The sequence below is a fragment of the Rosa chinensis genome, chromosome 7 (genome assembly GCF_002994745.2).
Source record: "Rosa chinensis cultivar Old Blush chromosome 7, RchiOBHm-V2, whole genome shotgun sequence".
Classification (NCBI taxonomy): domain Eukaryota; kingdom Viridiplantae; phylum Streptophyta; class Magnoliopsida; order Rosales; family Rosaceae; genus Rosa; species Rosa chinensis.
The window spans coordinates 58,472,149-58,497,762 of record NC_037094.1 but is presented as its reverse complement, the minus strand read 5'-3'; the positions used below and the strand labels follow the sequence as shown (position 1 = coordinate 58,497,762).

Genomic DNA, 25,614 nt, shown 5'->3' with positions numbered 1-25,614 from the left:
CACAAGGGGCCAATTATACCCATGTCTTCGAGTTCTAATCCTCGGTATGTTCAGTAACTGGCTGAAAATCCATGATCTCTAGTGTGGAATCAATAGAAAATTACCCTTCAATAAAATTGGTTTTTCGAGTTCCGCGACTGGCGTAATACTCATTTACTGCTTCGGGTATCGCACAACAGGTGCGGGACCAGCAGTCAATTCCTCCACATTGATAACAAAGATCATGTTGATTTTGGTGGCAGTGGACTGAACCAGTGTTCTTTTCGACTTTGGCTTGTTAGGCAGGGGCACTATAACATGGGGCCATGTTTTGGGGCGGTCATATGGGCCATTTATGGGCCCACCTCTCTTTCCTTGTCTCGAAAGATATGACTTTTTTTTTCCTTCCACGGCCACAATTTCTCCTTTTGCGATTAGGTTTGCGATGAGTAACATCATTTGCTTCAATCAAAAGTGTTGCTTAGGTACCGATGGGCTTGGCATGATCATTCCTCAACAGGAGGTTGTTGTTCATTTCAGTGAGCAACAAGATAGTGATCAATTCTAAGAATTAGTAAAGTGCCTCTCCGTGTATTCTTTTGGGCAGATGGGCTTGTTCAATATCTTGCTAATCATGTCTTGCTTTAGGCAAGAAAATGGTCATTTGGTGGTTAAAGTACTCTTCTAGAGCGACCCAAAGAGTCTGTGGATCCTCTTCATCAGATACTCAACTTGGAGTGCTTTCTCCATATGTTTTTTTATGAACATTATGGCACTCGCCTTAAAAAGCCTCAGTGACGACATTGTCAGTATCGATTGTTGATCTCATCTTCTTTGTAGTCAGATGAATTTTCACATCTTGAGTCCACTTTAGATAGTTTCTTCCGGAAACCTCCAAAGCAACAAAGTCAAACATGTTGAGATTTGACATTTCTTATAGGAAAGGAACAAATAATATTAGTGCTTTGGGTAATATCGTCCATAAGCAAGTAATGAGAACTTCAAGTTCTATAACATGGTATGAAAAATCGGATTAGACATGTAAAATCTACTGGTTTTATCATGTGTGGTGAATTTATGAAGGAAACTTCAAGTTTCTTAAATGGCATTATCAAAACTACAAGTTCGATTTATGTATGAACTATTGGTTCATTTAGAACTTCTAGTTCATTAGGTACCTACATTTTCTACACATATATTCTAGTGCGAAAATTTAGACAAGTAACACAATAATATTGAATTGAGCAAATTGAAACAATCTCACAAATTTGGATAAATAAAAATCACAAATCAATTGAGATATTAATTGCATGCTAGTAATATAACAGATTAATTATCACACAATTATGTGAATAAATGCTTCTGGCAATTAATTACACATTACATATGGTGAATCTATTTACAATATGAAATCATTTTTCCTTTTATTTTTGATTCTGCTGGACCAAAGAAAGAGTGGGCTTGATAGTGAAGCCTATCGGGCTTAGTCTGTGGGCTTGTGACCCGGGCTTTCATGCATAAGTCAAATGGTGTGTGAGACCTGCTGGGCTGCTAGGTCCTGCTGAGGGAGAGTGGGCCTGCTGGGCTGCTAGGTCCTGCTGAGGGAGAGTGGGCCTGCTGGGCTCAAACTGGTCTGCCAAGGAATGAAAAGTTATTACTCTACCCTTTCGGTAACTCCAATTGAATACGACCAGGTAGGGAAGGATGAGGTTTAGGTGGAGCGAGGTTCACTTAAGTACACGGCCTCATCTGAACCTTGCCTAGACATCGCATCCAACTAGATGAGCCTAGTTTGAGAAGATTCATAACTTTTGTCATGGCAACATGTGGTGAGCTTCTGTTCTGGTCTTGCAACTTGGGCTTGAGCTTCTGGCTCGGATTTGTTGTTGTGACTTTGGGCTTGATTTGAGCTTCTGACTCAGCCTCATTTAATATTCACAATTATAACATAATTAAATTCAATATATGTTATTAAATCATAACGTAAATAAATTAATACAGCGGTTATGTACCTAAGGAAATTGGTTCAAATCCCATTAATGCTTCTGGCATTTCGTATAGGTAATAAATTGGGTAAATGCTTCTAGCATTGTAGTAATATTAAATAGGAATCATACATGTCAATGTGTCATGATATATGTCAATCAAATCCAAAAACATGAACAAATATATATGTATCAACCAAATAAATTAATAAAGTAAATTTGGGGGTTCATGCATCAGGGTGATTGTTCATATTCAATCATTAGGCTCAATAAGCATGAATATGAAATTAGATTTTGGAAAGAAAAATACTTGATGAAGAACAGACGAATCTTCAGTTTATATGTGCAGAACTGAGAAGGTTGTCTTCTCAGCCAATCCAATAACTCAGGAGTTATTCGCCTCTTCTCTTGATTGAATGATGAACCACCTCTTCTCCGCAACTCGCAATCTGAATCCTAGAACTTGTCGTGCTGATAACGTGTTGTAAAACGATAGTAAAAGAATTTGAGAGAGGGAGAGTTTAGACACAAAGAATGGAAGTATGAGAAATGGAGTGATTCTATTCATCTCACAATGAGGTTTATATAGGAGTACCTCAGGTTTACAAAAAGTAACTATTTAACGATTACATCAATCACTCGTCTAATTACAATCAATCAATCGCTAATTATATTCTGTTAATCACCAATCAATCTTAATTGGCGTATATCACGCAACACTAATTGCTATTACATGAATAGCCACATTAATATTTACAACATTTGGTTAATTCTGATCATGTTCACAATTTCAGGAAGGATGACTCAGAGCAAGTTGACTCAATTCCAGGAAGGTTGATTCTTGGGAACCGATAGTGCAATAGACAAATTATAAAGTAGTGAAAATTTGAAAAGATATTGGCTTCGTAACTAAAACTAATTAGCAATGGACAAAGTTAACTCTTATCCTTACAATCCCATAAAATAGGTCTCTATTTTCCAACATGGAGTTCATATTCTCAACACTTTTGTTCTTTCTTCACTTTAAAGAAAAAAAAAATTATAATTTCACAGAACATATCTCCTGTTGAACAAACTGGCAAACACATACGATGGTGCAACTGTAAGTGACCCAGATATATCTCCAGGCAAACTAAATGTTAATTGTTGAAGAAACAAGCAAGTAGATCCAGTAATATATGCCATTCAAAATGTTGGAAGAGCTTTAAAATTCAAACTTCCCATTCCGAAAAAATAAGAATAAAGAAAAAAAGGTCTGAAGGAATATTTAGTAACTATATCAATTCATACAAATTTTTATTAGCCATATGCTTAAACAAAAGTAACTAAACGTTCATATGCTTACCTTGAAAATCAATTAGTTTCAGCATAAATAGTAACCTGCGGTCGCTAAAGGCTAGATTTGTGGCCTTGACTGAACTACATATATCAATCCATCTTTTACCACACCTTCAATGTCCTGAGGACAACCATAAAGGCCTTCTAATATCTTTCCCGCGTCTGCAATTCTTGAGAAGAGAGAGACTTGGAAGCCCCTACCAATGATCATCCGATTGCTCGAGTAATCCAATACAATCTTCTCCTCTTTATCCACGATTACACTGCGACATTATGACAACCATTATATGGCTCCCTTTGGGAAAGAAGGCAAAGACAAAAGAATACTCTGAACGCAGTCTTCCATTTCCAATAAATCCCTTTGTACTAAGAATGCAGAAACTGAAATGGTCAGATTGCCTCTTTGCACCTATATATACCAAGTGATTGTGGAACGTCGACTGTGGAGGCTAAACAAAATGAATCTACTTGAACTTAACTACTTCTGATCAATGGCAAAGAGAGGTTAACTAATGACTGACTGGTCATTTCAATTACATAAGACTGGATGGTTTGAACTTTGAACCACAGCATCATGCCAATTAATTGTGAGATGTCCTAGGTTTTTCTATTCTTAAAAACCCTCCATATGTAACTCAAAAGTAACTTTCTGAAGCTGACTCATCCAGTCCAGGAGAGAAAACTTCTTAGTTTCTTACAAATGCATATCCCTTTAAGGATTTTGTTACACTTGTTTGACAAAAAAAAAAATGTATTTTGTTACCCTCCGCTAGCTATAAGTCTAATTCAGAGCTGCATTCTCAAATCTTTCATCCATTTCAGGATTGATGAACATGGAACAAAATGTAGTCTTGGAAATTATTGGCCTATGAAATGTAACCAGGGATATGAGAATTAGCCCATTGTTACAACGGTATGATGATTTTTAGGTGTTTCCTGAAAAGATTGTCCTTCTGTCTTTGTTTATCAGTATCTACTTGAATGGAAACTCATGTCAGCTTATGCTCTTTTCTTCTTTTATTTATGAAGTCTGCTCAATTCTAAAGAATCATAATAATATCCAGCGATTGATTACAAAAGGAACTTGAAACTCATTGAATTTAGGGTGTCACTAGAAACATATTGTCTTGCAGTATACTTCTATCTTAACAGAATGCGCATAAGGGATGAATTTCTAGCTATCTCAATTTTCAGGAACAAATTTACCCACAGATCTTTTGTCTTGAAGTTTCCACATGGCAAGGAGAAGTAAAACCAATAACTCACTGGTCATTTCAATCACATGAAGACTCAATGGTTAGGAACATAGCATCATAACAATTCATTATAGGAAATGCTAATTTTTCTAGTCAGCCTCCAAGCTAGGACATGTGCCTTTTGGTTGGGGTGGATGTGATTTTCATCAAAATGAGCTCGGTTAATACAAGAGCATGTACCAATCAGCTAATCTTATATTTTTCTACCTTAAGGAAGAAACCTAGAAAACTACCACCAACAACTGCAAGGATTGCGACGTCTGACTTTGGGTTTTGCTTGTGAGCTTGAGCCACTTTTGAGCTGGTGTACTTGCAGTCTCATGGGCTGTTGCTCCTGCCTCGACATTTGTGAAGGTCGGTTCTCATCAGATAAGTCATGATCAAATGAAGAGGCAGGATGAAGTGATGACTCACACTCATATGGGATAGGCTCACTCTCTATCTTATTTTCATTGACAAGTTTGGGATCCCATACTAGACCGACCCCTGTATTCTTTACAGTGAAACCTGATCCAGTTACAGCTTCAACCTCAACAAAGTCACCACCTTCCAAATTGAAGTCATTGTTTGACAGATTCACCTGCCAAACCACCACTTCATCTGAAGTTATTTCAGTGAGATGATCTGGCCGGACAGCAAAGTTAATGAGCTTGGTGTAATTTGTAACAAAAATGGAAATACCAGTTGGAGATATGTGCTCATTGAACGAAGAAGAACAAACTGCGCACACAGTAAAAGCCTCTAAATTGCAACCAATTACTTGAGGCACTTGAAAAAAGACTCGCTCACTCTTTCTGACATACGCAAACCACTTTGGAATATCAGGGAGAAAAATGCCACCATCTCCACTTGCAGTCCATCCCTATACCATAACGAGCAAGATACGTATAAAGAATACATCTTCGTCTGTGTATAGAGAGAGAGAGAGAGAGAGAGAGAGAGAGAGAGAGAACCTGTAGGATGTTGTGCCTCAACGTTTTTGAAATATTTGGAATTATTTCCAGTGCAGTGCAGTGATCCACTTCCAACTCCTTCAGACTAGTTGGTAAATCTCTGCTTGCAGGAAGGTTTGCCATATTATTGAAACGTAGATATTCAAGATTGGAAAGGCCACTGAGTTTTGGAAGGCTAGGACCACTACTGCTTCCCGCCAAATTTAAATAAATTAAAGAGGTAAAGCCTTGCGGTAGAGCAGGAAAATAATTTTTAGGCACTTCTGGGAAGCGTAGCTTCACGCGAATCAGGCCTTGCATAGATGAGTAGTTCAGGTTTTGCAATCTTCCTACAGAGGATGGTACTTGACTCATGGCAGTGCCATGTACAAGAAGAGTTGTCAATGATATCATCTTCCCAATGTCCTCACCCAAATTCTCAAATCTTGAACAGCCAAAAAGAACAAGAGTTTTGATAGATGTTAATTTATAAAAACTCCTTGGAAGGTCCTTCAGCATTTTGCAGTTTTTCAGATTTAGCAAAGCAAGTCTCTTAAGATGTCCAACAGACTGGTGTATCTCTGACAAACTCTCACAGTCTTTTAGAATCAAATACTCAAGATTTGGGAGTTTTGAAAAGTCTGGTGATTGTGTTAGGTAATGTGAATGACTGAGATTAAGAATCTTTAACTTCTCAAGCAGCTGTTAGACAAGACCAGGAACAAAAGAAAAGTTAAAATACGAGAAGAAGAAGAGGAAAATTTTAAATGTTATGTATTAAACCAGAATGAAAAAGTTCTGAAGTACTTTTTTAAGCTTAACATACCCTGGAGTGCTCCCAGAATTTTATGAGATTGCTGTACCGCAGGTCGATAGAAACCAGTTTTCCTTGGTTAAGAAACTCCGTTCCTATGAAGTTCGGAGAGAATCCACGCCAGCAGAGCCATATCAACTTTTTCGAAAGATTGGCGTAGTCTCCAGTGAGCTGTACATAGTTGAGTTGGAGCAAGTTCAATCTCCTCATGTTGGTAAATGCTTTTGAACTGAAACTCTTCTTGTCAGTTCTTTGCAAATTTAAAGCGAGTCCTTCAATCTCTTCAGTGCCCTGTTAACAGAAGGCACTACGTAAGAAAAACAAAAAAATAATTAATTTATTTGCAGGAGAAAATTGATTTGTGTGCATGTGGAAGAGCCATGATGGCATTTGCACATCCTCACTGCCACAATAATGATGTAGAAGATGAAACCGACTGAATCCGTACACTACAATGACATGCAGCACTATATGGTTTTGCATAACTGAAATTGGCATCTTACGTTTAGTATTATGGACATGTAATGCATATGCTTGCCTGGATTGGGAAGTACTACTTACAGATTCTTCTGTCAATACATCTATTACATCATCCTGGCGCCACAATCTACTACGTTTTTCAGGGCGTTTGGGGGACTCCGCACGAACAACTTCTCTGCCCATTTCTCGAAGCAAATCATGCATCATGAGCTTGTTTCTTTCATTAACAGTGACAAGGCAACGATGAATGAGGACACGGATTCCTGTCTCTGGAAAATAACCACAGCCATGCAGGATTTGTGTGACATAGTTCCTGTCCATTCCAATTAAGAAACAAGATATATGGAGGAATATGTCCTTCTGATTCTCATCAATTGCATCAAAGCTTATTCTGAGCTTATCCTGAATTTTGTCATCAGGAATTTTTTTCAATTTCTCCAATGTGCTCTTCCAATCTCTTTTGCTTCCTTTAAAGAGAAAAGACCCCAAAACTTCCAGAGCCAGTGGTAAACCACCACAGTACGTAACCACACTTTTCGAGAGATTCAAAAATCCTGCATTAGGACAATGATTTTGAAACGCATGCCAATTAAAGAGCTCAAAAGCTTCTTCTTCATTCATTTCTTGAGTCAGATGTATTGTATCCACTGAAATTCGCTCTAGCAAATGTCGATCTCTTGTTGTTATTATAATTCGACTTCCTGGACCAAATGAGTAATGCCTTATGGCTAATGCATTTAATTGGTCCACATGATCCACATCATCTACAATGACAAGTACCTTTCTGAATCCAAGTCTTTCTTTTATCACAGTAATTCCTCTGGGAACACTACTTAGCTCTATCTTGGTTGGTTTTAAGATATCAGAGAGAAGTCTTTCTTGCAAAGTAATCAGACCATTTGAATCCTTTGCAGTTTCCCTAACATTTGCAAGAAAACTTACTTTCAAAGCTATGAATATATTTGTTATAGATGGCTTTTGCAAGTGATGTCTTCCCAATTCCACCCATACCCCAAATTCCAACCATGCGAACATCATCTAATCCAACAGATAAAGAATTACAGATATATGCAACACGTGAATCTATTCCAACTGGGTAGTCAGCTACATGCAAGTATGTGTTGTTCAGCCGACCACAGATCTCACCAATAATGTCATGGATAAAATCTCCCTCATATCTGTCAATTAAGCAGAACTAAGACTTATTATGCTACTAGAAAAGCAAAAATACCTCAAAAAAAAAAAAAAAAGACCAAGTAAAAGGGATATAACAAAACTGGATAAAGAGGTAAATCACATGAACTGAATTGAGGACCCTTAAGTAACAGCTAGCAGTAAAAAGCGTTTAGTATGTAATGATTATGTAGTAATATATTACCTGCCAGCAATATCGAAGCCAGACAAATTTGCAGCTCCCCGAAGAGCAGTTCTCCACCTGGATACTTTATCTGTACCCACATATCTAGCTTCATGTTTCTCAAATGCCGGACCAAACATACCAATCTGTCTTCTGACATGTGATGGATCAACATGATAAAATATGGGGAACACCAATTGCCCCAGTGTATTTTTACACTCCATGATCTGCACCAGCTCCTCAAGACACCAAATGGAATCCCCATAGTTTTCTGAGAAGACGATGACAGAGATCCTAGACCCGCGGATTGCCCCCTCCAGTTCTGCTGTTATATTTTCCCCTTTTTTGAGTTCGCTGTCGTCCATGAAGGCGTTGACTCCGGCCCGTTCTAATGCCTTATGGAGGTTGTCCGTGAAGGTCTTGCGTGTGTCTTTACCTCTGAAGCTCAAGAACACGTCATACCTCCACCGTTTTTCTGAGGAGGAGGAGGAGGAGGAGGAGGCCATTTTTGGGATTTTTGGGTTGGAGTAGTTTAGATGTAAGAATTGAACAATAATAATGTAATGAGAATTGCCTTGGCTTCTCAATCCAAGGCAGGATCACGTCAAAGTCAACACTCAAAGGGTTGATAAAGACATGTTTTCCTTCTTAATTACAGTATTAGACAAAGGAATACTGTAATTAAGTTCACTTTCCAAGCCATAAGGCAGAAACAACACAGTAAGTTCACTCAACAACCGACCAAGTTGACTCAAGTTCCAAGAAGGTTGATTGTTGTTGAGAACCAATAATGCAGAAGACAAATTTTTTTTTTTTTGTTTTTTTTTTTGAAAGGTGCACTTTCCTCTGCATTTCTTTGTCAGATAAACTCAGTTGTTCTTTTTTCACTTTAAGAAATTTTAAATTTCACAGAAGCATATCTCCAGTTTAGGGGTCGTCAACGGGCCGGGCCGGGTCTTACTATATTTTTAAATAATTGCAGGCCGGGTTTTATTAAAAATCAAAGAATCCAAGCTCGTCCATATAAAGCGGGCCTTGCGGGCTTTTTCGGGCCGGGCCGGGCTTGGCCTTGTGGGCTTTTTTAGGCCGGGCCTTGCGGGCTTTATTTATAAATAAATATTTAAAGACACAAGTTTTTTTTTTTTAAATCAAGCTTTGGAAATTCAATGGATAATGATCAAATACAACCAAAGATAAAATATCTATATAACTATATTGTACCCAAAAAAATCTATATTTATATATAGATACTAATTTATTGATAAATAAATTTTTAAAGACACTAATTTTTTATAAATCTATATTTATACATCATACACTCCAAAGAGCTACATATAGGCAATTCAAAGAAAATGAGAAACCGACCGTTGGATGAGTTTATTACAATAAATTATGAGTGTGGTAAAAAATTTAGCCAATTTTACCATATTTTCGAATCCGATCGGATTGGTCAACCGTAGTCACTTATATGTTTTATTGGTTGACCGATGGCGTGGCAACCGCGAAACGTGCTTATTTTTTCACATCACATTTGTATATATTCCATCGATGGATGTGCGTGGACATAAGATAAAAAAAAATTAATTTTAATTACAAACACATTGGACTATACCAATTTTATTCCTAAAGTTATATGACTTATACATTGCATTTAAATTGTTTAGGTTCATTCTAAAGCAACCATGAAGTGGAAAATGAATTCGGAGAAACCAACCGCTTGATGGAGAGATTGTAATGTTTTATGGTGGTTGTAGAAAATCCAGCCAATTTGATTCTCGTTTCGAATTTAATCAACTAGGTCAAACATAGTTACTCTTATAAACCTATATTTATATATCATACACTCCAAAGAGCAACCCCTATCAATTCAAAGAAAATGGAAAAACCGACCGTTGGATGAGTTTATTACAATAAATTATGAGTGTGGTAAAAAATTTAGTCAATTTCACCATATTTTCGAATCCGATCGGATTGGTCAACCGTAAACACTTATATGTTTTATTGGTTGACCGATGCCGTGACAACCGCGAAACGTGCTTATTTTTTCACATCACGTTTGTATATTTTCCATCAATGGATGTGCGTGGACATAAGATAAAAAAAATTAATTTTAATTACAAACACATTGGTCTATACCAATTTTATTCCTAAAATTGTATGACTTATACATTGCATTTAAATTGTTTAGGTTCATTCTAAAGCAACCATGAAGTGGAAAATGAATTCGGAGAAACCAACCGCTCGATGGAGAGATTGTAATGTTTTATGGTGGTTGTAGAAAATCCAGCCAATTTGGTTCTCGTTTCGAATTCGATCAACTAGGTCAAACGTAGTTACTCTTATAAACCTATATTTATATATCATACACTCCAAAGAGCAACCCCTATCAATTCAAAGAAAATGGAAAAACCGACCGTTGGATGAGTTTATTACAATAAATTATGAGTGTGGTAAAAAATTTAGCCAATTGCACCATATTTTCGAATCCGATCGGATTGGTCAACCGTAGACACTTATATATTTTATTGGTTGACCGATGCCGTGACAACCGCGAAACGTGCTTATTTTTTCACATCACGTTTGTATATATTTCATCGATGGATGTGAGTGGACATAAGATAAGCAAAATTAATTTTTATTACAAACACATTGGTCTATACTAATTTTATTCCTAAAGTTATATGACTTATACATTGCATTTAAATTGTTTAGGTTCATTCTAAAGCAACCATGAAGTGGAAAATGAATTCGGAGAAACCAACCGCTCGATGGAGAGATTGTAATGTTTTATGGTGGTTGTAGAAAATCTAGCCAATGTGGTTCTTATTTCGAATTCGATCAACTAGGTCAAACGTAGTTACTCTTATAAACCTATATTTATATATCATACACTCCAAAGAGCAACCCCTATCAATTCAAAGAAAATGGAAAAACCGACCGTTGGATGAGTTTATTACAATAAATTATGAGTGTGGTAAAAAATTTAGCCAATTTCACCATATTTTCGAATCCAATCAGATTGGTCAACCGATATGTAGAATATATATATATGCACATTAGGACATATTTTATATAGAAGTATAAGAATTTCCACACACACATATAGTCATATATATATATATATATAGGAAAGCGTTCGAAAGAGGACGTCCGCACTTTCGTTAAAGTGCGGACGGCGCTGCTGCAGCTCGGCTCGGGGTGCGACGGAGCGGCGGAGCTTGCCGGACGGACGCCACGGGTCAAACGGAAGGGTCTGCAGTCGGTGGAGTCGCCGGCGACGTGGTTGCAGCCTTGGCCAGAAACCTGCAGTTGCAGGTGAGCTCGCTGCCCAGAAACCTGCAACTCCGACCTCCTCCGACCTCGAACGTTGCCCAGAACCGTCCACCAAGCCTCCGGCCTCCGTCCGCCAAGCCCCGAGCCGCCGTCGCAGCCTGGAACGCCGCCGCTGCGTCGCCGTCCGCACTTTAGCCAAGTGCGGACGTCCGCTTCAGAACCCGCCCCTATATATATATATATATATAACACACACATATATATATAAACACACACACAAATATATATCTATATGTGCGTGTGTATATATTTATATTTATAACTGACTGAATGTTCAACCTAACTAACTGAATGTTCAACCAAACTAACTGAATGTTCAGACTCTTACCTAGAAAATTCATTATTTTCAGAATAAATAGTAACCTGCGGTAGCTGAAGGTTAGATTTGTGGCCTTGACTGAACTACATATATCAATCCATCTTTTACCGCTCCTCCAATGTCCTGAGGACAACCAAAAAGGCCTTCTAATATCTTTCCCAACTCTGCAATTCTTGAGAAGAGTGAAACCTGGAAGGCCCTATCAATGATCATCCGGTCGCTTGTGTAATCCAATACAATCTTCTCCTCCTTATCCATGATTACACTGAGGCATTATGACAACCATTATATGGCTCCCTTTGGGAAAGAAGGCAAGACAAAAGAATACTTTGAACACATTCTTCCATTTCAAATATATGGCTTTTTACAAAGAATGCAGAAACTGAAATGGTCAAATTGCCTCTTTGCACCTATACCAAGTGATTGTGGAAAGTCGACTGTCGAGGCTAAACAAAATGAATCTACTTGAACTTAACTACTACTTCTGATCAATGGCAAAGAGAAGTAACCAATGACTGACTGGTCATTTCAATTACATAAGACTGGATGGTTTGAACTTTGAACCACAGCATCATGCCAATTAATTGTGAGATATCCTAGGTTTTTCTAGTCTTAAAAACCCTCCATATGTAACTAAAAAATAAGTAACTTTCTGAAGCCGACTCATCCAGTCCAGGAGTGAAAAGATGGAACTCTTCGTTCTTTACTTCATTCATTTTGTTAAATTCAAGTTTAGGACAAACCTGTCATAAAGCCCAGCATCTGCATATCCTTCCACATCCTCAGCATTTGAGTCTGATCTGAATATGATAGACTGCTTGCTATACAGCCCTATTGGCTTGCTTGGATAACAATTAACCTGAGAGCCATATTCATGCTTGAGATGTCAATTCGTGAACGACGCAAATGTTGTCATCTGATATATTAAAAGTTTCTCCTACAATAGAAGAGTTTAGAGTGGCTTTTTGGGTTATGAAGCTCATGGCTCGTCCAGGATATGCACCCACAAAGTCTCCCCCAAGCCCTTAATATCTGTATTTGCATGAAGAAAGAATGGTGATCACATTTGATGGGGTGGTGAGGAAGAGATTTCAAACTCAGAGACGAGTCATACCTCTGTGTAAATTTCTGCAGTATTCCCTGACAAGGGATTAATTCTTTGTGTGAATAACAGAGGCATAATCGGCACAGATGATTTCTTGAATCAATACAGCAATGCATATATCCTCATCATCTAGTTTAGCTTTCTTACAACTAATAAAAGCTCTTTCATTCCACTTTGAAGCCCAAACCTGTTAAGAATAGGCAATACATGTCATAATAACATCATATGATGGATCTTAAGTCACACATAATCTTCCCTCTCTTAAGCATTTTGTTACACTGCTGTCAGTTCCATCTGATACTTTATCAATCTCTTTGACTTGAATAGAAGTCTTATTCGGACCTTCATTTTCAAATCTTTCTACCATTTGAAGATTGAAGATCATGGAACAAAATGTAGTACAGGAAAATATTGGCCTATGAAATGTAACCAGGGATGTAAGTATTAACCCATTCTTACAACTGTATGATGAGTTTTAGGCGCTTCCTGAAAAGACTGTCCTAATGTCTTTGTTTATCATTATCTACTTGGAAGGGAAACTCATGTCAACCTTTTTTTTTTTTAATTATGAAATATGCTCAATTCTAAAGAACCATAATAACATCCAACAGTGGATTACAAGAGGAACTTCAAACTCATTGAAATTTAGTCCAGCATAAACAAAATGTCTGAAGTAAACTGTTATGCGAACAAAATGTCCAAAAGGAAGACATAGAAATCTACATACAACCAAAATATTTCCTAGATTTTTTGGTTGTCTGTATTTAAACTTGCGATTTATGAGACTAAAGCAAGTTAACCCAATGGAACAGCACAAAGCAAATGATTGACATTCGTACCTTCTTTATTTCACACCAAGCTTGATTCCACCTCTCATCACCTTCATCACCAGGCCAAGGTATTCTTGAAGTACTCTTCATTATGCTCTTAAGTTGATGGGTCTACCAAAAGATTCAAATATGAAGTATGCATATTGCAGGTTGAATTAAAGTGACTAAACCTAATGTATAATGCAGTAGGAGCCATTTTAACTGTAAAAAAAATAACATAATCAATACTAAACTTAATGATAGTTTCATTACCAAAGAAAGAGGAGCATTCATTTGTACAATAGTTTCTTGTATTGCTTGAAGTTTAGAGAGGTCACCGCTCTTCACACATTTGTAAAATGAAGAAATCTTATATGCTATACCTGCAAAAAGAAATAAAATGTTCAAGCTTACTATTGTTTTTTAATTTTTTCTCCATGTTTCCTTCTCATTTGATAAATATTAGTGATGGAGATAGATCTAATCAGTGAATAGAATAAAGAATAATATAAATCTGTGTGATATATATATGATTTTATGTGTGTGTGTTTGTGCGCGCGCGCGCGCATCTGTTTAGCATCAGTGCTTCTAGGGGGTTGGGCACAGATACAAATGAGAAGAATCCAACTGGGATTCCCCTTCAAAAGCTGCAACAAACAGGCAGGAATAAAAAGACACTTTCACAAGAGAACCTTTAAGTTTAATTAGATGCTAATTGTAATATATTTCTAATGAGACCCATAGGTTAGCCCAAGTAGTGAGGGGGCTTGGGACTTGCGTTAGGATTAGACTAGGTCAGGGTTTCAATCCCCACTGTGACCAAAATAGAAGAAACACAAAACAGGGGACAAGCGAAAAAAACCCAAGACAAGAAAGCAACAAAAATACTGACTATGGGTGAAAAAATTATAAACGCCAGACAAAAGGATTAACACGAACTTGTGGCATTCCTTTTTGGTGACAAAAGCATAGATACACAAAAAGTTCTCTTAAGAAAAATAGCCAGTCTAATTGACCTTTTTAGATTCACAGATGGACCTGAAGAGAGCATAACATATGAAGAAAGAATACTCAAATGCCTGATCAAAATCAGAACCAGCTTTCTCGGTTTTGCGTAACTTAGGGACTGAGTCAGGGAATGGTAAGAAGAATACAATGTGATTTTGGTACACTAGAATTGAAATTCGATCAAATGATAATAGAATTGATGTACAATTAAAATTGATATAAATTTTTGATCAAATTAAAAGGTCGAAAAGAATACCTTAATTATTAACATACTTCTGATAGGACCTTTCCAAAGGCCAAATGGTATCGCAACTGACATGGGAATTTTAATCCATGCTGGCACCCTTCCTCTCAAAAATCTTATGTTGCAAGATTTTGCCCAACCTATGCGGCAGAAAATCATCAGATAACATGAACATATGCATAATTTCACCTATACAGACTTGAGAAGAAAAAATTTCAAACTTAAAAAGTATCTAAGAAAAAAAAGTTAGAATCTCAGAAGTTCCTTACAATTGTGATGCCTCTGTAGTGTATGTACATAACACACAAAAAAATACTAATTAGCTCATTAACCGAAGCTATAATACCCTGCACTTCAACTGGGTTGATGACCTGCCAACTGCCACTCAAGTTAAATCCTTACAAACAATATGAAAAAATACTAACAAAGCATCAATGTATATGCTTTAAATAAAGCAATGTGGATATAAGTTGTAGAGCAAAACTCAGATATCTTAGACATCATTATAAAGTCGATATTGGAGTGAATCTTCAATCTAATCAAGGAAATGAAGAACATAATCTCCTGTTTTCAGTATCATAAAAAAGCCCCGTAAATTTCTTGTTTGCATAATGGTATCTATTGACATTCATTCCTCTAATAATTTAGCAGATATTTAGACTAACAGCATATTTGATGCTTACCGGTGGGTTAGAAAAATGTAGATCTGTGAGTCCCCTTTCCATGTTGTTTTGACAGCTGAAGCCAAAGCAAGATCAAGGAACAGTATATCTTTTAGTCTGCTGTGGGAGGTGATCAGAAGAGGGCGAAGCTCAATACAAGATTCAAGTAACTTCTGAAACATAATTTTGAACAGAATGATTAATTCCTTAAAAGGGACATGAAAAGTTAAAAGGTATGTAACACAGTATGACCTCCTTTAGTGGAACAGTAGCTTCATCACCATGATGTGCTTGACAAAGTTCAGGTACTCCTATTATTTGAAGCACAATAAGACAGAGTTTTATCACTCACATAAGAAAAAGAAAAGTGTTACAAGAACGATTTCAGCATAAGTTGACTTGAACTACAAGAAGGAAATATTACCTGCAGTTTCGGGGACAAATCACAAACAGTGCTTGCGAAATCATGATCCTGGAGATCAAGAGGGAAAAGTGATCAGTTATTAGGCAAAACTGCATAAGAATAAACCTTTGATAGCAAACAAAGGGGAACTTGAATAGTATGGCAATCTGCAATAGTAGATACTATATGTAGTTTGATTCATGACACTACAATAAACAAAACTTTTTGTTATCGAAATACAGACTTTGAATCCAAATATAAATTAAACATTCCAGCCAGCACCTGATTTCGTGTATTACTGTTTATAGATAGACAGGGGGCAGTACGTAGTAAAGAAACAGCATTAGGCAAAGAGACTCATGGACTACATAGGAGATACTATTTATATGGTATAAACACCCCCATCCATTACTTCAAATAATAACATTCATAGTGACAGAACTACATCATATTTTGTAAAGCAACGTTCCCAAGAAACATATTACGAAGATCCTTCATCCAAGTTCCAACACAGACAAGCCATGGATAACTATTTACCTTACTTCAAATTAGTTATCCACTCCCATCATGTTACTTTTCTACAAATCAAACACATCAAAAAACAAAATTCCAAACTCTGTCTGCTTCTCTTCTTAATTCAATTTTCCTAGCAAACACACAGAAAGTAAATAAGTTAAAATGGTAACAAACAGCACCCATACCCATCCCAGTATATAAATATTTTCTGGATCAAATGGAAACCCAAATCTTTCTGCATTTCTAAGCAACCAAACATTGTGCAAGGAGTCAAGGACAAGGCAAAAGAGCATGTCCTCAGAGGTCTAAGAAGCAGAACGAGTAAGCATACCTAAGAATCACTGCTAGGACACCATTAACTACCAATGCAGCCACAATTCTAACCAAATCTAGCTTTCTCATTTCTACAAACACAAGACAAACAAGAAAGTAGAACACATGATCTTGCTGTATGCTCTTTGCGGTTTTGTTCCTTAAAGGTGGGTGGTCATACCAGTCATTTCCATTGAAGCAGGAGCACTAGCCCTCCGCATCCACAAGCTCTGCGTCTCTCCATAACCTCTTCCGCGCGCCTACTTACGATTCCATCGTTCCTTTCCTGCATGAAATCTTCAGAATCTCAAAAGAACACAACAAGCAAGCAATAGTATTCATGCACAAAGTGAAATTATACAAAAGGAGAGTAAGCCCAAATCAATCCATTCTTGGACCGAAAGTCTATTGAGCATTGGATTTTAATTGGAGACTAACTCATGTAGTAATGTGATTTTTTCAGTGATCCCAACCAAACAGCTTGATTGTTTCTTTAGAGTTTAGACCCCCTCGACCCCAATCTCGAGCTTTTATACTGAATTTAAAAAATTTAAGCAATAATACAAGTATATATATGAATGAATCCCCATTAAAATTAATTGAGCCACATACAGATATAAATTTCAAAACTCATCAAAACTTGAAAAAGCCATACCCGTCCATCCCCAGCCTCGTTGGTGTCCACTTCATTGGCCGCACCACTGTCTCTATCTTCTTCCACTCCATCATCGCCACCATCGGCGGTGGTGGTACCGGACAGATTCAAGAGATTAGTAATACTACAGAGTGGAGATGAGACCATGAAACATTAATCTTTAATTTATATGTTTTTTGCACCATGAAAGTTATTGGGCCTTAAACCTGACCCATTTCCATTTCCATTTCCAATCGGCTATCTTGCCACGTTGACTGTTTGACTTTTGCTACGCAACTCAAATTTCAGATTAAGGCTATTTTTCAGACAGCGTGTGGGGCTGACGAAACCACCGGTCTAAGGCGCCGACGTTCACAACTGTGCTTTGACCGTCCAAGTTCCACTTCAGTCCACTCACAAGCGCAATTGCAATTTCTCTCTGAATTCTCCCAGGTCTCTTTGTGGTGAAACTCTTCAATTCCGACCGATCCTAACCCAACACTCGCCATCAATCAAACACTTAAAATCAGGAGTTCCAGTTCAGATTTCTAAGAATCGATTGATTGCTGACAAGGATGCATCAAACCCTGTACATTGCAATTTGAATGAAACTCCCACAATTGTACATTAGCCACTTAATATTGCTATTACAAATACTGTTATGAACCTGCCCTTACAACTTATAAGGATATGGTACCAAATACCAATCCTTTGACAGCAATATAAGAACCGAGAGTCAGAGAAAGGGATTTAACAAGCTATTTGCGGAGGTTGATAAGATTGGGAGAGAAGCAAATCCTAAACAAGAAAACGTCAGCATTCATGCTCATGAGAGACACCTTCGTGCAGTCACGATGAGGTCTTCATTGGTAACAGAGATTTCTGCAAGCTTCTCCGACTCCGAGCTTTATAACCCTATCATTTCTCTTTGAAGGTCGCCCTCATCAGATTAGTCATGGCTAGGTCCTGTGGTCTGTTGTTTCAAGCTGTCTCGAGATGAAAAGTCCAGGCGAGGCAATAGTGTTTGTACAGAGGATGGTATCTCAGTTATGGATGTGCCATTTACGAGAAGAGTTCTCAATGATATCATATTCCCTATATCCTCATCCAAATTCGCAAATCCCGAACAGCCAGAAAGAACAAGAGTTTTGACTGATTGCAACTCATAAAAACTCTTTGGAAGGTCCTTGAGCATTATGCAGCCTTTGAGATTAACCACGGCAAGTCTTTCAAGACGTCCAACAGACTCATGAATCTCTGACAAACTCTTGCAGTCTTTCAGTATCAAATACTCGAGATTTGGGAGATTTGAAAAGTCCGGTGATTGTGTTAGGTTATGTGAGTGACTGAGATTAAGTATCTTCAGTGTCTTAAGCTCCTGTTAGACATGCAACACCAAAACAAAAAGAAATATCAAAATCCATAAAAAAGAAAAGGAGAGCGTGAGGTGTTTATTGTATTAAACCAGAAGCAAAAGTTTCTAATAAATATACCTCTGAATACTCCCAAACTCGTACGAGATTGCTGTACCGCAGGTCGATGGAAACCAGGTTTCCTCCATTAAGAAACTCATTGCGTATGATCTCTTTAGAGAACCCTCGCAAGCAGAGCCATCTTAACTTTTTGGCAAACTTATCGCAGTCTCCAGTGAGCTGTACATAGTTGAGTTGGAGCAATTTCAGTCTCATCTTTCCAAATGATTCTGTGCTGAAACTCGACTTGTCAGATCTAAGCCAATTTAGAGCAAGTCCTTGGGTCTTTTTAGTTCCCTATTAACAAGCATAAGGCACTTAATTAGCAAGCAAAAGCTTATTTGCATTGGAAAAATAGTTTATGCGCCTATACATGGAAGGGCCATGAATGCTTATATACATACATATATATAATATGGATATGCGTGTCTTGATATGGATAGTACTTACAGAATCTTCAGTGAGTACATCTATTATATCTGCCTGATGCCACAATCTACTACGCTTTTCAGGGAGTGCAGGGAATTCTAAACGAACAACTTCTCTGCCCATGTCCCTAAGCAAATCATGCATCATGAGCTTATTTTTTTCACTAACAGTAAGAAGGGAACGGTGAAGAAGGACACTGATATCTGATTCTGCGGAAAGATCACAGCCCTCAAGTATTTGTATGGCATGGTTCTTGTCCATTCCAATGAGGAAACAAGATATATGGAGGAATATCTCCTTCTGGTTCCAATCCATTGCATCATAGCTAATTCTGAGCCTTGACTGAATTTTGGCATCAGGAAACCTTTTTAATTTATCCAATGTGCATTTCCATGCTCCCTTCTCCTTTCCAAAGAAAAAAGACCCTAAAACTTCAAGAGCCAGAGGTAAACCTCCACAGTAAGCAACCACACTTCTGGAGAGGTCAGAAAATCCTAGAGGCGGCCACAGATCTCGAAATGCATGCCTACTGAAGAGCTCAAGAGCGGATCCTTCAGGCATTTCTCGAATCGGATATATAAGATGCACTTGCAGTTGCTGAAGCAAAAGTCGATCTCTTGTTGTTATAATAATTATACTTCCTTGACCAAAGGAGCCTTGACCAAAGGAGTCACGTTCACACGCTAATGCATCTAATTGTTCCTGATCGTTCACATCATCAAAAATGACAAGTACCTTTTTCCTTCCAAGTTGTTGTTTTATCACATTGATCCCTATGTCAACTTTACCTACCTCTATCTTGGTAGGTTTTAAGACATCAGAAAGAAGACTTTCTTGCAGAGCAGTAAGACCACGTAGGCCCTTCGCAGTTTCCCTAACATCTTCTAGGAAACTTCTACTGTCAAAGCCATGATAGAATTTGTTATAGATGGCTTTTGCAACTGCTGTTTTGCCAATTCCAGCCATACCCCAAATTCCGACCATGCGAACATCATTATTATCTGATCGAACATCATCTAAACACTTACTAATAACTTCAACGTGTTGGACTATTCCCACCGGGTACTTGGCTTCCTTTAAGTATGTAGTGTTTAGCCCGCTTCTAACCTGCTTGACTATGCATTTGATAGTCTCTACTTCACTCCTGTTGATCATTTAACATTTAAAAGCATAAATATGATGCATTCTGTATCAAGCATCAACTATAAGATATTATTGAATTATCTTATTTCTAGTTAACTATATCATATCATTCTCTCTCCAAAAAAAAAAAAACTATATTATATAAACAAGCACTTCTGATTGCATTTCTAGAAGTTAGAAGTGTCTTTGTATTATGATGATTGAAAATGTGGTTCACCAGTTTTGGCTTGGAACTCCTCCAATTTTAATACTTAAGAGTTACATGGTAAATTATAAAATAACCAGAAGAGGCAGAACCGAGAGAGAGAGAGAGACGTCTGGCGACTACCCACTAGTCCACAACATTAAAAAAAGGGTTTTTGTCCATTTACACCATTTTTAGAGATTTTTTTCCCACTTACCCCACTAAGTTTTTTTAATTCTCTCTTACCCAAAACACTCGAAGGAGGTCTTCCCTAATACCCCATTAAGATTTTTTTTTTGTTTTTATTATTTTTTTAATACCATTTTACCCTCACCTTTGTTACTTAGAGAGAGAGAGAGAGAGAGAGAGAGAGAATGGGAGAGAGAGAAACCATAGGGGATTTCGCCGGAGTCCGGTCACCGGCCGCCGGAATCCGACCAATTTTCGCCGGAATCCGGTCACCGGCCACCGGATTCCGATCACCGGCTACCACCCACCGGAAAGTTTTTTTTGCCCCCAATAGACGTCTATTGCCCCCCAATAGACGACTATCAGCCATGTATTGCCTCCCAATAGACGTCTATTGCCCCCCAATAAAGGGGCAATAGACGTCTATCAACCATGTATTGCCCCCCAATAGATGTCTATTAACCATGTATTGCCCTCCCAATAGACGACTATCAGCCATGTATTGCCCCCCAATAGACGTCTATTGCCCCCCAATAGACGTTTAAATTACCGAAATGGTAATTAATCTTCCTAAAACTACACAAATAAAACTTTGATTAAAGAAAAAAACTAGCAAATTACATCAATTCAAAACATCTATTGCCCCCCAATAGACGTCTATTGGCTCCTAATAGAACTTTCAATTGCCGGAATGGGAACTAATCTCCCTAAATTTAGACAAATAAAACTTTGATTAAAGAAAAAAAAAAAAGATTACATCAATCCAAAACTTCTATTGCTCTCCTATAGACGTCTATTGCCCCCCAATAGACCTTTAACAAGCCTCTATTGCCCCAATAGATCTTTTTTTTTTTTTTTTGTCCTTTCATTCTGACATTCTGCCAAAAAAAAAAAGAAGAAAGAAATTGACCTGGGCACCCATAGAAAAGCTCTGGGCACCAAAATGTCGTTCACCTCCGCCTCCTGCGCACCAGATCAACGTTCTCCTCTGCCACCGGCCTGTGACGAGAGCCGGAGAGCCTGGATTGAGCACCGGAGGTCGAGCTCGAGCGCCGAATCTCGCCGGAGATGACTGATTTGCAGCGGGCAGCAGTGGAATTGAGGCGAACGCCGGAGATAACAGATCTCTTTCGCCGGAGATCAACGCGATTCCAGCTCGGTCAACTATTCCAGCTCTGCCGGCACTTTTCTCTTCCATCATCGGATCTGCAGCATCGACTCTAGTACCGAGTTGTAATTCCAGTTTGGATTCAGGCTCCGGTTGAACATCAAACTCTGTCGTTGGCTCCGGTTGAGCGCCGGAGAACCTTGATCTAGCACCGGAAAGCCTTCATCGACACCGGAGAACCTTGGTCTAGCGCTGGAGAACCTTGATCGAGCTCCGGATAGCCTAAGTCGAGCACCAGAGAGGCTAGATCAAGCGCCGGAGGGCCTGGAACGCAAGAGGGCCTACGTCAAACGCCGGAAGGCCTACGTCGTACCCCGGAGAGGCTGGGTCCAGAGTGCCTGGGTCAAGCGCCGAACGCCGGAGGGGCTGGAATGTCGCCGGTGCTAGAGGTCAGTTGGGGAGAGAGAGAGAGAGAGAGAGAGAGAGAGAGAGAGAGAGAGAGAGAGAGAGAGATCGGGGATGAGAGCTCGAGTGGCAGTATGTAATTTATTAATTAAGCAGAGGGCAGAATAGTCATTTCTCTTTAAATTGGGTTAGTAAGAATAAAAATCTGTTGCTGGGGTAAGTGGGATAATTTTGGCTAATTTTAGGGCTTTTGGTCAAGAACCCTTAAAAAAAAGTTATTTAAGTCAAATTTTCTTATTTTGTTAAAAATTTAGAAGAAGCTATTTTAGGAATGTTACTTAAAATTTTGGTAAGTCCCACGTGGGATATAGATAGTCTTGAAAATGAACATTAAATTAATCTCTTCGGTGCTCTTCTCTTATCCGTGTTTACTGATGTATAAAATAAGAGAAGAGCACCGAAGAGAGGAAATTTCAAAAGTACTCGGAATCATTGCACGAATTTTAGTTTGTTCATATATTGGAATGATTTTCCATATCTTGAGAGCGCTATGATACGCCAAAACTTAAAGTTATAAGATTTTCCATATCATTCTCATAAATAAGCATATTCCACCGAACTCAAGGAGATCTGAGATCTCCAACAACTTTATCAAAGACTTCATATTATTAAGAATCAAAAGCAAGAACCAAACTGAGAGCAACAGCAACAAAACGAAACTAAAGACCAACAGCTAGCTTTTAAGAAGTTATGTACTTATTATATATACTTACACATCAATACCAAGATGCCAGCCAGACAAACTTGCAGCTTCACGAAGAGCATTACGCCAACTACGCTCGCCATCATTACGCCAACGCCAACTACGCCCGCCAGCAGAAAAATTAAATGCAGCTTCACGAAGATCATTACTCCAACTACGCCCGCCAGCAGAAAAATTAAATGCAGCTTCACGAAGATCATTAAATGCAGCTAATGACGTCTCCCATTTTCCTAATGACGTCATTGCAAAACTACGCCTCCGATGCCTGACATCAGAAGGATCAACATGATAGAATATTGGGAAAACCAACTGCCCCCGTGTTCTTCTACACTCCATGATCTTCACCAGCTCGTGAAGACACCAACGTGAATCCCCGTACCTCTTTGAGAAGACAATTAGAGAGATCCTACACTCTTCGATTATCTGCATCAATTTTTGTTCTATGTCTTCCCCTCTTCTTAGTCCCTCGGCATCCCTAAACGTCCTGATTCCGGCACCATCTAATGCCGCATAGAGGTGGTCCGTGAAGCCGTGGCGGGTGTCCTCACCTCTGAAGTTCAAAAACACGTCGTAGTCCCAGTCTTTTGGGGGCGATGAGGAAGGTAGCGGTGATGGGAACGATGACGAGGACGACGACCGTGGCGATGATGGTTCCCATGGCTTCATTTGTACTGTGAACTTACAATGCAGTGTTTATTTTTGTTTCTGAGAAAACGAAAACTGAGATTCTAAGTGGTGGAAATGCAAACCGAGGTTTCTTTATTTCCTCTTGCCCTTTTCTTTTGAATTTCAAAACATCCCGAACCCAACAAAAACAAGAATAGGCGTGGTACAGAAGCTCCCTATTGGATGACAGCTAATATAACACCAACAACAATTATTGTTCTAGGCCCCATTTCTTTCTTTTCTTGGACAAATTCCAGGCCCATTTGTACGGACAACTATTATTTTCCGCGTACACTTTATTGTTTTTCTGACAACGCGTAAAGAAAGGACCACATGCCAACAGTTTGTTTTTTTTTCTTGTTTTTTTCGTGGTTATTTCCGTGAATATACTAACGTAGGCCCAAAATGTTTTTTTGACTAAAGTCAAACGTTAGGGGAGGTAAAAAGTCAGCTTAACCTCTAAAATGTATTGAAGTATAAACACAAACTACAAGAGGAGGGCTCTAAAATTTATTAAAGTATTACCCAATGGAGTTGATCGGGTGGAACCATACTAGGCTAGTAGGCTGGAAGAATGACAGACGCTTCAGGGCTTCTTCTAGTATTAGGCCTGATTTGAACCCCAACCTCTTAATAACATCCCTTGGGGAGGGCCCATACCCAAATTGCTCCCGATCCTGGAGTGCTTCTAGTATTAGGCCTGATTTGAACCCCAACCTCTTAATAACATCCCTTGGGGAGGGCCCATACCCAAATTGCTCCCGATCCTGGAGTGGTAGCTCACTCCGCCACCATTTTGCTTATCAAATATTTTTTTTTTATGAAAGTATAAAATAAATTTAGGAATTGATTGTTTGTTGGAGACATCATTGAGTATGAAAGTGTGTGCAAATTTGTGTATGATGTTCCTTATTTCCAAGTGTAGAAGGTCACGTTTTAGTAAGAGAAAGTGTAGAGTATCGTACCCAAGGGATTGAGGGAAACTCCACCCTAGCTAGATTACCACAAGAAAACCTAGAAAAAAAAAATATGCAATCTACCTTTTTACAAAATCACAACCTTAGCTCTTTGGAAGCTAAAGATCATGAGGATGGTATTAACAATTATGGTAGTGAACGGCTTGATTGATTTTAATTTTTATGCGAATAAATTAAAAGTACACAAAAATAAAGTATGCAAATAAAAATAGAGATTTTGATATAAGAGAGAAATAGAGGCTTAGGCATCACACCTAGCCTTACTCATGCACACAATATAACCCAAATTTAATGTAACAACATGTTTTGATAAATTTCCCATTAGTGCTTTGATGAAGCTGCTAAGAAACTAACTAGTCATGCAATTTTAACAATATCTTCCAAAGCAAAGCTAAATTACACAACCTTTAGGCCGCGTTTGGTTCGCGAAAAGAAAAGGAAAGGAAATCAATTCCTTGCTCTTTCCATAAGCATGGGAAATTTCAATTCCCAGCTATTTTCCTTTCTAGTGTTTGGAAACACTAGGAATGTAGTCAGAATACACATTTTAGTTTCCATTGCAGGAGTAGTGCAAAAATCATACAAACAAGAAGTACAGTTGATTATATTAGCAAATAATGATTTTGAGTCGGGACAATTTAGTCATATCATTTTATAAGTGGGTGGGGCCGTTCCTAAGGTGGATGGGGGGGAACCAGTTTCCTCCTTTTTTTCCATTTCTTTGGGAATCATTTTCCCTTCCTTGGCCATCCCAAATGCAGGAAAACACAGGAAAGGAAAGACTTTCCTTTC

General features: G+C 38.3%; 1 protein-coding gene and 1 pseudogene across 10 annotated transcripts; both read right to left on the bottom strand.

Annotated features, from left to right (window-relative positions):
• Positions 1-4,551: 4,551 nt before the first annotated feature.
• Positions 4,552-8,826, bottom strand: LOC112175468 (annotated as a pseudogene).
• Positions 8,827-11,248: 2,422 nt separating this feature from the next.
• LOC112179975 (disease resistance protein RPV1) lies at positions 11,249-24,016 on the bottom strand. Of its 10 annotated transcripts, none has more exons than XM_040510456.1 (15): positions 23,190-24,016; positions 19,409-20,531; positions 18,980-19,255; positions 17,508-18,864; positions 17,034-17,138; positions 16,562-16,670; positions 16,046-16,093; positions 15,874-15,932; positions 15,643-15,794; positions 15,229-15,330; positions 14,972-15,099; positions 13,981-14,090; positions 13,738-13,839; positions 12,908-13,085; positions 11,249-12,825 (listed from the first exon to the last, which is right to left on the bottom strand). In XM_040510456.1, exons 1-4 carry the CDS (start codon positions 23,843-23,845, stop codon positions 18,436-18,438), a joined length of 2,484 nt encoding a protein of 827 aa, XP_040366390.1. In that variant the 5' UTR covers positions 23,846-24,016; the 3' UTR covers positions 11,249-12,825; positions 12,908-13,085; positions 13,738-13,839; positions 13,981-14,090; positions 14,972-15,099; positions 15,229-15,330; positions 15,643-15,794; positions 15,874-15,932; positions 16,046-16,093; positions 16,562-16,670; positions 17,034-17,138; positions 17,508-18,435. The 10 variants fall into 10 exon arrangements, with proteins under 10 accessions (XP_040366390.1, XP_040366395.1, XP_024174225.1 ...); XM_040510461.1 differs by having other exon boundaries at positions 15,643-15,697; XM_040510455.1 differs by lacking the exon at positions 16,562-16,670 and having other exon boundaries at positions 11,251-12,058; positions 12,537-12,825.
• Positions 24,017-25,614: the final 1,598 nt, after the last annotated feature.